This window comes from Cervus elaphus, chromosome 5, assembly GCF_910594005.1.
Source record: "Cervus elaphus chromosome 5, mCerEla1.1, whole genome shotgun sequence".
NCBI lineage: Eukaryota > Metazoa > Chordata > Mammalia > Artiodactyla > Cervidae > Cervus > Cervus elaphus.
In genome coordinates this window covers 57,629,770-57,644,314 of record NC_057819.1, presented here as the reverse complement: position 1 = coordinate 57,644,314, position 14,545 = coordinate 57,629,770, and the positions used below count along the sequence as shown (strand labels likewise).

Here is a 14,545-nt window from a genome sequence, read left to right as displayed (position 1 = left end):
GAATGGCTACCACTCCAGTGTTCTTTCATTTTTGGCTGCACCCTGCAGCATGCAGGATGCTAATGCCCCAACCAGGGATCGAACCCACACCCCCTGCGCTGGAAGCCAGAGTCTTAACCACTGGACTGCCAGGGAAGTCCCAAGACCTTGAATTGTAACTTAAAATGCATTTAGAGTTTGGCCCTCATGACAGAGTCTGTGCCACAAGGAACAATTACTGGGCTCACGGCTTCACACACTGGATTCCTTTAAGCCGGTGTCCTAGGGAAAAGACAAGGCTGTCATTACCCATTTTCTAGGAGAAAACCCAAGGTACCTAAAGCATGTTTTAAGTTATTTGAACATTAGATTATGTAACTCTCTGCCAACAAATATTTGGGTGAAAGGAGCATTCCAGAAAGATGGCCATGTTTATTCTGTGACATCTTGTACTTTTGGGCTCCTCTATGTGTATCCCTATTGGAAGAAACAAAAGTATAAGCTATTTGCACTGTTGAAGACGCTGGCATAGAGCAGCTAATACACTTAACTGCCTACAATTTTTAAATTAAAAAAACTTTAATTATGGCAATATATTTCAATAATGCCCAAAGTAAAAAAGAAAAAAAATGAATAGCCCTCTTTATTCCACTGGCTATAATTTTGGGGGAAATAAAAGCATGATGCTACCTTGGGAGATGGGGAACAAGGGAGCAGTTATATTCTGGATGAAGAAAGACTGTGAGCTCCTCCTGTCAGCAAGGGGTAGGTCTGGGGACATCCCTAGCCATCCAGTGGTTCAGACTCCACGCTTCCACTGCAGGGAGCACGGGTTCAGTCCCTGATCAGGGAACCAAGATCCTGCAAACCTCAAAACATGGCCAAAAGGAAAAAAGGAGAGGGTAGTTTTGGTGAGCAGCACAGTGGGTGTTCCGGGGCTAAAAGGAGTGCTGAGAGGGTAAAAAGTCACCAAATATGTGGGAGTGGGGGTAGGAGAAAGGACAGAGGAAATGTAAGGAATGGGTCCTAGAGACAAATATGGCCCACTTGGCAGTTTTGTTTAGGTCACTCAGAATTTATTCAGAGCTCAGAACTGATATGGTCCTAGATTGCAGAGGGTCAAGACTTCCTTTGGGAAAATGATTCTGTTTGCTTTTTTTTCATTTACTGTATCAGTCAACTGAGGCTGCCATAACAACATACCATATACTGGGTGGCTCAAACAAAAGATGTCTACTTTCTCACAGTCCGGGAGACTGGGAGGTCTGAGATGAGGATGCCAGCATGCATGCCCAGGTTCTGGTGAGGACTCTCTTCCTGGCTTGCAGTTGGTTGTCAGGCTGCTGTGTCCTCACATGGCCTTTCCTGAGAAGGAGGAAGAGAGAGACAAAGAGGCAGAGAAAATGAGAGCTCTTTGGTGTGTCTTTCTCAAAGGGCACTAATCCTGTCCTGAGTAACCCAGCCTCATGACTTTATGTAAATCTAATTACCTCCCAAAGGCACCAACTCTAAATATCATCACATTGAGGGCTTCAACATAGAAATTTGGCGGGAGGCAAAATTCAGTTCATAGCTTCTAGTAATTACGTGCCTAATATCAGGCAATTGAGCTCACAAGTGCTCAGTTGCATCTGACTCTCTACAACCCCACGGACTGTAGCCCACTAGGCTGCTTTGTCCATGGGATCTTTCCAGGCAAGAATACTGGAGTGGGTTACCATTTCCTTCTCCAGGGGATCTTCCCAACCCAGGGATTGACCCTGGGTCTCTTGTGTCTACTGCATTGGCATGCATATTCCTTACCACTAGTGCCATCCGGGAAGCCAATATTGGGCCAGGGTCTATTGTTACCTCTCATGTAGCCTTGTTCCCTGTTCTCAGAGTTCTTGGCTGACCTGGAAAATTTCCATACTTTAAAAACCACAAAAAAAGGTGGTGGGGGGGTTAGTTTCATGGGAAATAGCAAAGAAGGGTTAACTAAAATAAGCCCTGGAGTTCTGTAAATTCTCAGGGTCACGGATAATATCTATTTGCTCACCATGGCATTCCTAATAGTTTGTGTGGTGTTTGGCTCAGAGTAATGCTTATTAAGGGCTTCCCTAGTGGCTCAGATGGTAAACAATCTGCCTGCAATTCAGGAGACCTGGGTTCAACCCCTGGGTTGGGAAGATCTGCTAGGAGCAGGCATGGCAACCCACTCCAGTATTCTTGCCTGGAGAATCACCATGAACAGAGGAGCCTACAGTCCATGGGGTTGTAAAGAGTTGGGCACAATTGAGTGACTAAAGACAATGCTTATTAAATATTTGGGGAATGAATGAAAGGAGCTTGGATCAGTCCAGATTTGGGCAGTGAATGAAATTCACCTCAGATAATTCAAATGATGAGTCTTTAACCAAGGGACTGCTTATCAGAATGTGGGTGAGTTTAGGTTATGGGAATATATGAGGGCTGATGAGGCATCCAAAGGCTGGCAATGATGGAGAGCCATTACCACATCTAAGGCTGAAAAAACAAGGGGAGGAAATAATCTATCCCAAGTTCAGTGATGTCTGAGCTGCACTGTATTCAGGAAGAGATAGAGCTACACTCAGAGACAAGGCATCAAAGCAGGGAGGAAGAAAAAAGAAATATGCCTAACCCTCTGCCCTCCTACCATTTTCCCTCCCACAAGTATACCTCCTATTGGCTGAGCCAACTGTACATCAAGCCAGACAGAGAGGTTGGGTGATATAGTCACTAAAGGTCAGTTCCTAGGGCTTGGAATCTGGCAGGGAGGGAGGAGAATGGAGGAGGCGAAGATGGACAAGCCAGTACAATGTGATCTCAACAGTGAGGTCCATGTCCATCTCTGCTGGTAACCATTCTGGTTGCTTGCAGAGATGACTTTCTTCTTTGTAACAGTGGATGTCTACATGGGAGCTCATACTTGTCTTTCAGGAAACTGGAAACAACATTTCCTGGAGAGAGTACCAGGGCATCTAGGCTTATCCCTTCTCCCTAGACAAAAAGTTAGAGCCTCTTATATAGAATGGATGGACGACAAGGTCCTACTGTATAGCATATTCAATAGCCTGTAATAAGCTATAACAGAGAAGAATGTGAAAAAAATGTACATATTATGTATAACAGAGTCACTTTGCTGCACAGTAGAAATTAACAGAACATTGTAAATCAACTATTCTTCAGTTTTAGAAGAAGCTGGAATCTCTTGGCCTCTAGGGCATGACACCTGGCCCATCTGTTCCTAGGGTTTCTGCCTGATTGATGGCGAGAGATCACTGGTCATCAAATTATAATGTCTATAGCCGCAAGTGAAAGTGGCCTTGAGTAGCGCCTTAAAAGGGTGTGCCTCAGTTTCCCCAGCCATTAAGTGAAAAAAAAAAGAAACGGTTCAAAGAGTCGATGTGAAGATGAATTAGACAGCCCTTGTCGGTAGAGTGTGCCCTCCCCCATCCCTGCTTTGCCATATGTCACTGTGTTGATCTCAGACAGAAATACTGCTGGACAAAACATTTATATTATGCCAAGGCACAACAAAGCTTCTCATAGACACCCTACAAAGAAGCAAAGTCTCTGAGAAGTTGGAATATGTTAAAGATAAAAAAAAGAAAGAAAGAAAAATGCCTGAAGCAACCTAACCTTTCTCTAAAACAACAAATAACCTGGCGCAAAAGGAGCTCGCACCTCCTGGGGTGCAAATTTCTAGAGGCATGACCTTTGGAAATTCAGTAATTCCTGCGATGCCTGGAGTCTGTTTTTCAGGACATCTTCAGCGGGAGCTGTATGGCGGCCAGTCCCCCGGGTCCCTGGTTTCCCACAGTAAAATGTCCGGTGCAGCTCCTCTGTCAGAGTGTAACTCCACACGAACTTGTTAATCCGTTCACCAGAGTCTGTTTACTAAGAGGACACTTGCTGAACCAGTCGGGCTTCAGATGCCAAAACAAGTGTGTGTATTGTGGTTTAGCCATGCTGTTCCTCCCTGTTGTTTTGAGCAATTAGGAGGTATCATTTTTTTTTTGATCCTGAACATTTCACAATGTTCCACTTTCCCCGTGTCCCTTGAATGGGACTCATGAATGCAACGTGGAGGGAGAATGAGGTTTCCAAAGCTGCTGCCATAAGAGGGCCCATTCTTCCAACGTGAAAATGACCCTTTGACCTGCTGTCAGGGAGCTGGGCTGGTGACTCATGGTTTCTGCCTTAAGGGTAATACATTTGCACTGGTACACTGACATCCTTCCAAAGTACCTATGACCCTCACTGAAAGACTTCTGTAAGACAATTAGCCAAGGCCAAGTGTACCATGGGGTAACACGGGATCTGAAGTTGGGCTTCATAAACACTCTCTTCATGATGGTATGAACATTTTATTTTGAAATGTTTATAACATTTCTGCTCAGAATGGTAACTTCCTCTCCTCTGCTTTTATTTTGAAGATTTCCATTTTTTATCAACAGCATCTGTATTCTCTAGGTAGAGTTTATCGCTACGATTTGTGAATTTTTCTTTGCAATTTTAAAAGTTTCTTGTAGTCCCCACAGCTGTCCTTTATTCATATTTAAAAGAACCTTCCAGAAGCTAGCAAAATAATAAATCTAGGCTGAGTTTTCCAGGTACAATATTTAAAGGCACTCAGTTTCCTCATTTTGTGTGTTGCTATATTAAATGCTTGTAAGTTCTTGCAGGTTTACTTAAATCCATTAGGCTGGACAAAGAAGCCATCACATTATCCTATGTTTGAGCTCTACTTTTCTGGAATAGCAGACAGCTGCTAATGAGAATTCAGCTAGATGCATCACCCCCCACTATTTCAGTCCCTCTAAGTTCTTTGTCTGTGAAATACCAGGGATAAACCAAGTGGTCCGCAAGTACCTTCTGGCCACAAAGTTCTGTGATTCTAATTCAAAGCTCTATTTACCTCTTTATTAAAAATAATAAAGTATGAGGTTAAGTGATGGAAGTGAGAGAGCATGTAATAGCTGATTCCCATGGCATTATCATTTGCTGTTTTGTATGAAATGACTTGTAATCCAATAAAAAAGAAATAGCCAATCCTTCAATAACCAAGAAGACACCGCTGAAGCTCAAGGTAAACTGGTCTTTCTGTCAGTGAGATATCTGACTACATAAAATTTGGCAAAATCACAAAAGGATAGAGGCAGATGGGTGTGACTACTGACTACAAAGATAGCAATCATGGAGGAAAGAATATAGGGAAACCCACAGAAAACTTTCTGATTGGTTTCTGCTCCCATTTTATTTGCTGATCACCAACAATCATGAACGGGAAAGTGTTATCATTCTGTTCTGTGCTATTCTTGTAGCAGTAGGCCCTATGATGCTATAGTCTAAGCAGGGCGTTCCTTGACCTGAGAGTTGGGTAAACAACCTTACCGAGAGGCCCTGGGTGGGCGCCCCATGGTGGGAGAAGAAGGTGGCGAGAAGAACCGACTCAAGGAAGACAGACATTGTAGAGACACTGAATCAGAGATGACTGTAGCCAGAGAGGGGCTCTGAGAGAAGCCACAAGGCAAGTCTTGCAAGGAGACAGCAGTATGATTTGAGGCAGGTCAGAGGGTGACTGGGTCACGCAGCAAAGAAGTACATTAAGTGACCAGACAAATCAGCTGGAAAAATGCATGAAAATGGTGGTGGGGGGCAGTTGCTTAGGGGAGTTTTTTAATCCACTGCAGATTAAAAAAAAATGAGGCTCAGGGAAGCTAAACTGATAGATACGTTATGAATCCTAGCAATGAGACTTGGGAGACAGGGGCTTAAGATTCAGCTGGGGTTCAAGTTTGGAATAAATAAGGAAAGACTGAGTGACTTAGTCACTATAGGAAGGTAAGAGAAATAAAGATCACAGAGGGCAGAGATCAGGAACTTACTAAATCTAAATATGACTTGCACTCCGAGACGGTGTTGAGTTGGAGAACTATGGGGAAGAAGTTTAAGGGAAAGACCTCAAGCATAAGAATTTGGATGGAAGACCTCCAAAATGCCCAGAAATGTTACCTTTGCCAGGTTCTCTGTCAGATCATGTGCCTGTCCGTCCACAACCTTTGAAAACACGGTGAATCCAAATTGTGACAAAACTTGCTGATCCCAGCGAGGCCCTGGCCTCTTCAGAACATATGCACACATGATAACAAAGGCCTCCCCTTTCTGTGTGTGATGGCTGGTCATTGTCACCAGATACTGATTTATAACATGTGAGGTTCAGGCCAGGAGAGACGCCAGACCCATATCTCTGCCTTGGGACAGCCACTCATTATTTAAAATGTCAGATTTGGAGCACTTTGGGGGTTAAGAGAGTCCCTGCTTTAACTCTTGAGGCAGATAGCTCAGGCCTTGAGAAAGAGAGAGAGGTGATGTTCTTGTCCTAAGGGGTCTGAGATTGGAAGAGGGTTGGGTCCTCTGTTCAGAGTAACCAGCCTCTCCACCCAGCTGAACAACTTGTACCAACAGCACTTGGTGAATACCTACATGTCCTCTATGAAGTGAAGTGAAAGTCGCTCGGTCGTGTCCGACTCTTTGCAACCCCATGGACTATACAATCCATAGAATTCTCTAGACCAGAATACTGGAGTGTGTAGCCTTTCCGTTCTCCAGGGGATCTTCCCAACCCAGGGATCAAAGCCAGGTCTCCCGCACTGCAGGAGGATTCTTTTCCAGCTGAGCCACAAGGGAAGCCCATGAATACTGGAGTGGGTAGCCTTTCCCTTCTCCAGGGGATCTTCCAGACCCAGGAATCAAACTGGGGTCTCCTGCATTGCAGGCAGATTCTTTACCAACTGAGCTATGAGGGAAGCCTGCCCTCTATGATAGTTCATTTTATGTGTCCATACAACTGGGTGGGCTAAGGGATGCCCAGATAGCTGGTATTATTAATACTTCTAGGTGTGTATGTGAGGGTGTTTCCAGAAGAAATGAGCATTTGAATCCATAGACTGAGTAGAAAAGATTGTCTTCACCAGCGAAGGTAGGCATAGTCCAACCCACAGAGGGCCTGAACAGAACAAAATGGCAGAGGAAAGGCAAATTCAGTCTCGCTACTTGAACTGAAACATCCCTCTCCTCCCGACCTTGGACACTGCAGCTCCTGGTTTTCAGCCTTTTGAATTCAGTTCTCAGGCCGTTTGCCTCTGACTGAATTATACTATTGGCTTACCTGTTCTCTGTCTGACAGTTGGCAGGTCATGGGACTTCTTGGCCTCCATAACCTCATGAGTCAATCTGTAATAAATAAATAAGTAAATGAATGAATGAAAAAGTGTGTGCTCAGCTGCTTCAGTTGAGTCCCACTCTGTGTAACCCTGTGGACTGTAGCCCTCCAGGCTCCTGTGTCCATGGGATTCTCCGGGCAAGAGTACTGGAGTGGATTGCCATGCCCTCCTCCAGAGGCTCTTCCTGACCTAGGGATCACACCAGTGTCTCATGCGTCTCCTGCATTGCAGGCAAATTCTTTTAACTGGGTTTTCTCTGGAGAATTCTAATACATCCTCTCTGCATTTCATGAGAAATCACATAAGAGAAGCCAGTCTTGGGACCCACAGAACCAACTTTCATTTCCTGAAGATAAGAGGGCTTCATTTTTTCAGAAGTGTATCATATTTACAATTGGGTTTGGAGACAAGTAAAATACCCATAGAATTTCTTTTGTCCCTTAATTGTATCTCAACTTATTTCTAGGGCAGTGGTTCTCAAACTTTCTGGAATTAGGGATCTTTTATATGCTTAAAATTATTGAGGATTCCAAAGAACTGTTGTTTATGTGGGTTATGACTTGATATATACTACATAACAACTGTGGAACTTCTAAAATAGTTATTTATTAATTCCTATATAATGACAACAATAAGTGTAATTCAAGTTAACACATTCTTATGAAAAATATATTTTTCAAGACAAAAAAAATTAGTGAAAAGAGTGGCATTAGTTTACATTTCTGCAAATCTCTACAATGTGTGGCTTACTAGAAGACAAGCTGGATTCTCCTATCTGCTTTTGCATTCAATCGGTTGTGATATGCTGCTTTGGTTAAAGATACACAAGAAGACAATCAAGCCTCACACAGATATGCAGTTGAAGAAAGGAGGAAGATTTTAATAGCTTTTTCAGATAATTGTAGATATTTTTCTTTGATGTAACACTAAAACTTCATGAGTGGTAGTTTCTTAAAAGTTACTGACAGTGTGAAATTTGAAACCACGTCAATGACCTTTTTACACTGTTAAGTTAAAATCCTTTGGTTTATCTTGTACTTTAAATAGATCTTTACTACAATATGATTTTGCAACATCATGTATTGGTCATTTGGAAAATACTGAGTTCTTCAGTTCTTCCAAAAGGTTGACACAATATCAAAAAGTCACATTCATTAATATCACTATGAATCTCATCAGGGAAGTCTATATCAGGAAGCTGTTGAAAGTCACAGTGATAGACACAGTTGTCTAAAATTCTAATTTTCACTCCTAACTACAAATGTTATCATTACCAAAAAATATCATGAATTGTTTTCTTTGAAGTTACAGGCTCATTTCATTCATTTTTGGAGAAATACTCAAGTCTGGATAATCACAGTTTGTCAGTCATTCTTTCAAGTAAAAATAATATTCCATGGAAAAAGCAGCTATATCAAACCATCTCAAGAGTGATTTTCCTTGAGATAACAATGTACTTCAGTGTGCAGCACAAGTACTTTATATGTACCTAACATTCTGTCACAAAGAATATATTTAAAAGTCTTGCACTCAAGGGTTGAGATTTAATAAAATTAATAACTTTTACTGCTCCATCAAGGACATTCTTAAATGAACCTCTTCTCTTTTCTCTAAGTGAAGAAGAGAATGACCACTGATACAACACATTTTTGTGTCATTGTCTTGATTTGAGCTGCTAAGTTGCCAGCATTTTATTACCATTGCTTTTAAGCATCAGTCAACACAGATAAAAGGGCAAATAATATTCTGAAAAGAGTTTTGATCTCAGGGACTTCTCTAGCCCACACATTATTCTAGGGAGGGTGCTCCCCTGTCTACCACCCTTAGGAATATTTGGGGAAGGATAGAATTACTCCTAGGAGAGAGAGTGTTTATGAAACATCGTCTTAGAATGTACAATTCTGAGAAAATCCATCTTAATCTTACATTTGAGAGGTGATAGAGATGGAGGTAGAGAGAGTACTCTAATTATTAAGATAAAGTATGATTTCAAAAGCTTGGGCCACAAGGGTGAATCATATAGAATATTACAACTTGATGACCATAGTCAACAGTAATCCAAGTTCATGGGAAAAGGCATCCAAAAGGTACATATTTCCCGAATTATTTATCCACTTGATTTTGAAATCCATTATAGTAACCTCCAGCTATTTATCTTCCTAATATTTTTAGGTTAGTCAAATGCTAAAATTAGTTTGTGTTCCCTAAACATCTAGGCTTTGAGGGGGAGATGCAGGGCCCTTGAAGGGTGCTTTGTAGCCGAGATTCCAAGCTGAGATTAAAACATAAGTTGTTCTGTCCTTATTTCCATTTTCTGTTGCTGTGAGCTACTTCAAATGATTTTTGGAAAGAGGCAGAGGTATGAACAAATTCAATTAAAATGGTTTTGGCTGTTGATAGAACACCTATATAATTAAATGTTGATAGCATTTGTCTGCATGCCTTTAAAAGGTTGCAGGAAATGTACTCTACTTTGAGGAAAGGCCTAAAGTGTGTTTTCTTTTATAAGGTACTAAGCATGGGGTCGCAAAGACTCAGACACGATTGAGTGACTGAACTGAACTGAACTGAACTGAAGCATTGGAAAGAGCTGGCAATTCAAAAAGAGGTGATGGTGTGTCTGTACAGAGTGATAGTCCTCCATAGCTCAGCTACAGGCTTGGAGTGAGCAGTGGTGAAGTGCTGTGACCATTCTGCTGATCTTGTGTTAGGTCAAGAGATGCTACATGTTCAAGGCAATGAGTCGATGTAAAAATTTATCTAATTTACCATTCATATACTAATATCATGCCCAATGCTACCAATGGTAGTCAAAAATCATGGCCTACGTTGAATTTTATCTGGGTTGGAAGATAGTTCTACTTCAAGTTGGAACTTGAAGAGACTTAACTACCAGTTTGTTGCTGTTTAGTCGCTTAGTTGTATCCAATTCTTCAGACCCCATGGACTGTAGCCTGCCAGGCTCCTCCGTCCATGGGATTTTCCAGGCAAGAATACTGGAGTGGGTTGCCATTCCCTTCTCCAAGGGATCTTCCCAACCCAGGGATTGAACCCGAGTCTGCAAGCCCATCAGTTCACTTAAGCCAATATTCAAGTAAGCTCCATTTCAAACCTGATGGATTCCTGACTGCTCTCTGTTTGGCTTTAGATTGAATTCAAGCAGGTGTTTCAAAACCTGCTTCACATAGCATTACTTGTCACTGGGAAGCTAGGTCTTTCGGGGGAGCTAGCAGTGAGAGTTTCATCCTGAGATTTCACTATCAATGAAAAACATCTTTTGGGAGATAAAACACTTTTTAAGCTTCTCTAAGAAAACTGTGCAATACGAAAGCTTATTGTTATTCTTGAAGGGGTGTTTATAGAATTACCCCCATCACTGTCTTGAACACCACTCCAGTTGTGAAAACTCAGTCAGAACCTCAAAGAGGCGTTATCTATCCATGTAAGCGTATGGAGTGTCATTTTAATGTTCTGTGTCTTTGCCGTGCCTCCACCTTCTTTGATGAAAAAGTCTATTTTAAAATTTGTAAGAAAATATTTAACATAATAAGATGATGAGTCAGAGGTTTTAAAAAGCTAAAAAGGGAAGATGTAGTTAAATAATGCACCTTTTTTATTTTTTCGCTACATCTGACTCATGACATATAATGTATTCTGCTAAGTTCAAAGTTTTCTCTTACAAAGAGAGTTTTATGAAACAACTCTTCTTCAGACCGTTTTTTACTTCAATTATAGTAGCAGATTTTGGAGTTTAAATCATTAACAACCTCTGAGTGAACTTTTATCCAAATGACTGCAAGTCACAAAGAGAACAGTCCTCTTTCACCAAATACCTTTTGTGCTGGAGTGAGACCCATCCTTTTCTATTTTTTCCCCTTTATGTCTCTCTTTGAAGAAAGATGTGTGATTTGTAAAGTAATGAAAGTATGTATCAGTTAATGAAAACTGCTATATTGAGCTCATAATGCAAACTGGAATTGCTTTAGGGTAAGCTTCACACACCTCCATTATAGTAGGGAAAAAAGTAAATTTCAGAAGTCAAGATTGTTGTGTGCACTGTAGGAGTATCATGTAGCAGTTAAATCAAACATCAGGGGTGACCTAATCTTATTTATCCCCCCTTTGTCAAGAAGCTGTAATTTTCATTTAGGCATTTTCCAGTTTTAACTCCACTGGACAGTTCAAGACCGGGCGCGTAGTCCATCCACCTAGTTACTGATTTCACCATATGTTATCTTTTTATTCTCGTTATTTTTATTGGAACGTTTTTGGAGACTGCGTGGAAGACTGTCACCTCCACAGACTTCAGGTGATGAGGTGAGAGAGCAGTTCTTTGAGTGGCAAAAGCCTGAAGAATTTTTACACAGAACAAAATGTAGTTTAATCAACAAAAAGAAAGTTAAGAGAAACCCCTTTTTTCCTCTGGAAAAATCAAGAAGAATAATGAACTAATCTTCGTTTCAAGAGTGGGAAAAACTTTTTCTCCCCCTAGATCTGGCGAGTAGCGGGATAAATGCGCAGAAGTCCATCCCACCCCCGCACGCGCGCCCCCCATTCTTTCCAGACAGAGCGATTGCAAATCCCAGGCTGAGTCCGTCCTGGGAGCCTTAGGGCACCTTCCTCTTTGCTGTGTGTGTGTGCGCGTGTCTAGCTCTCGCTCTTTCCTTCAGTCTGTGCCTCTGTGTGTGTGTGTGAGTGTGTGTGTGTGACAGAGGGAGAGAGAGCGCGAGAGGAGAGAGAGAGCGAGAAAGAGAGAGAGAGAGAGCAAGAGAGCGAGCTGTGAGCTGTGCTGCCGCCGCCGCTGCCCTTTGATCCCGACATTAGTGTTAGGGGCTCGGAGACACAGCGCGGCCATAGGCGCCGCCGCAGCGGCACTCATTTATTTATACCTCCCATCACACACGCGAGCACAGGGCATGCACACACACTCACACCTATTAGATCTGTTTCCATTGAAGAATATTACGCTCGGGGACAAGCCAGGTGCACGACCAAAAAATTAAAAAAAAAAAAAAAAAAGGGAAAAGAAAAAAAAAAAAAAAAAGAAAGGAAAGAAAAGAAGAAAACCCCTCTTCTGGCTCCAGGAAACAAGCTTCAACCCATTGCACACACCGGAGAGAAGGGGTTTCCCCCTGCCCGCCCGCCCGCCCCCCAACTACCTCCCCGCTCCTGCCAGTGTCTGCCTCTCTGCCCCCACGGGGGTTTATTTGATCTCACATTAACCAAGGAGGAGAATGTGAGAAAAGGGGGAAAATGCCCAGGAGGAAGCAGGAGCAGCCCAAGCGCCTTCCCTCACGTAAGTCATCCCTTCTCCACCTCCTCTCGTGCCATTTTCTCGCCCTCCCTCTCCTCTTTCCTCTCCGCAGCCTCCTCCGTTGTTTTCTGCATTAGTTTAGGGTTACAGAGGTGAAACCGACAAAGACACAGCCCGGGTTACTCCTCGCTTAGGTCTATGCTGAGGCAGCCATGTTGGTGATGATCAGCTCCGTGCCCTTTCTATTCTCTCTCTCTTTTTCTTTCTTTCTCTCACCCCCCTCTTTTTTTCCTTGCGATCGGGCTTTTTTCCCCTTTCCCTCCCCCTCCCCCTCCTCACTCCGGGTGGCTGGGGGGAGGGGGCAAGAGACGGGAGGAGGGGAGTAGTGTGGATGCCGGGTTTTTTTTTTTAATCGGGGGGTGGAGGGGAGGTGGGAGAGGTTGGAATCTTTAAAAAAAAAAAAAAAAAAAATTCCTTGCGGATCCCCGGTGCCCGAGGGTGCGGGGGTCGGGGCGCGCGGAGGGCTGGGGGGCCGTGACATGGCGTTTGGGGGTGTCGGAGCGAGGGCGCGCGGCCGCCTGCCGGGGACGGGATCCAGGGAGAGGTCCGTCTCCGGCTAAAGGTTGCGCCGGGGTTGGTCGGCCCCGGAGCCGCCGGCGGCAGCGGCGGCGGCTGGAGCAGGAGGAGGCGGAGGTGGCGGCGGAGGAGGGGAGTCGGGGGCGGGCGAGGCGGGAGCGGCGAGGAGGGTGTGGGGGCACCGCACACAAACACACGGGTACACACGCGCCGCCGGGCGGCTGCTCCCGCGGCGCCGGGGCGAGGGGGCGCGCCGGGGCGCGGGGCGGCCGGGCGGGGGGCGAGGCCGGGCAGCGGCGGGCGGATGTGGGGTGCGGGAGCTGTGCCGAGGCGGAGGCAGGAGGCAGGGCGGCTCGCGGCGCGCGAGGTCCCTGCAGAGCCGAGGGGAGGGAGGAGCAGGGCTCCTGGCCGCAATAAAATGCGGGGTCAGTCGGAGCAGACGGAGCCGGGCGAGACTCGGGCTCTCAGACCCCCCTCCCCGGCGAGCCTGAGCAGAGTCCAGGACTAAAGTGCATCGTAGCCCTCCCCGGCTGCAGCCACACACACCAACTGGAGACACACACCCGCCGGCACGGCCCGGTCCCCGTCCCCTCCTCCACCCGCGCCCCCGGTCCCTCTCCGCCCTCCCTCCGGCTTTTCTTTGCGAGTCTCTTAACTTTTCCCCCACTCCCTCTCCAGCTCAACCCCCCACCCCCCACCCCCATCTTTCTCCGCTTTGAGTGTTCCGAGATGCTGCTAAAGCTAAAAGTGAAGGAGAAAGAAGCAACTAAAAATATCCCCCGGGGCCGCCCGGCTCCTTGAATGCAGGGAGGAGGGGGCAGGGGAGAAGGCGTGGGGCGGGGTGACGGGGAGGAGGGGACGCCGGAGGCGCCGGAGGGAGGGGTCGGGGGAGACGGAGGGTCAATTTCTCTTCTCTTCCCCCCTCGACCCCCCCCCCACCCCGCACTGCTCCCCTCTCTCGGCGGTTTGGCGCAGCTCGGAGCCCGATCCTGCAAAACCCGGGCTGGGGGCGGGAGCGGAGCCGGAGCGCCCGCCCGCCGGGGTGTCAGGCCGACGTGGTCGGTCACCTGAAGTTCACGGAGGGTGGGGGAAGGGTTAAGGTTATGGTGTCTCGGGCTCGGGTTGTGTGAGCGTGTGCGTTTCCGCTGCAGACAGGCAGCGCGATCGATCTCCCCCTCGCGAAATCTCCGCGGCGGTGCCGGCCCGGGGGGACGGGCAGGGGGCGCGGGTGACTCGGGCCGGGCGCCCCCCGGCGCCTCCGTGTCACCCGGGCCGCGGCCGAAGTGGCGAGCAAGGGCACTTGCAGGCAGCCCGCTCGGCAAACATTCCTCTTTCTTTCCCCTTCCCGGTACGCAGGAGTCGACGCACAGAGCTTGGGTTGTGCTTTTTTTCCCCTTCCTTTAAAAAAAAAAAAAAATGCCCCTGTGCAGTCCTTTCTTCGCCTGCCCGCTAGAGGTTCTGAGGATAATATCACATATGTAATATATATGCACATAAAATCGTTCGC

The 14,545-nt window shown here is 45.6% G+C and overlaps 1 protein-coding gene and 1 long non-coding RNA gene across 8 annotated transcripts in view; one reads left to right on the top strand and one right to left on the bottom strand.

Moving 5' to 3' along the window:
* Positions 1-201: 201 nt before the first annotated feature.
* LOC122695672 lies at positions 202-3,816 on the bottom strand. Its single transcript, XR_006341459.1, has 3 exons — positions 3,698-3,816; positions 1,183-1,344; positions 202-261 (listed from the first exon to the last, which is right to left on the bottom strand). It is a non-coding gene; the product is annotated as an uncharacterized LOC122695672 (long non-coding RNA).
* An 8,012-nt stretch (positions 3,817-11,828) lies between these two features.
* ZNF827 (zinc finger protein 827) overlaps positions 11,829-14,545 on the top strand; it is a 186,736-nt gene continuing 184,019 nt past the window's right edge. For 5 of the 7 annotated variants that reach the window (XM_043902550.1, XM_043902553.1, XM_043902554.1 and 2 more), the window contains exon 1: positions 11,832-12,504. In XM_043902550.1, coding sequence (XP_043758485.1) covers positions 12,462-12,504 — 43 coding nt within the window. In that variant the 5' untranslated portion in view covers positions 11,832-12,461. Of the gene's footprint in view, positions 12,505-14,545 lie in introns of all 7 variants that reach the window. The other 2 variants (XM_043902546.1, XM_043902547.1) reach the window with 2 other exon arrangements.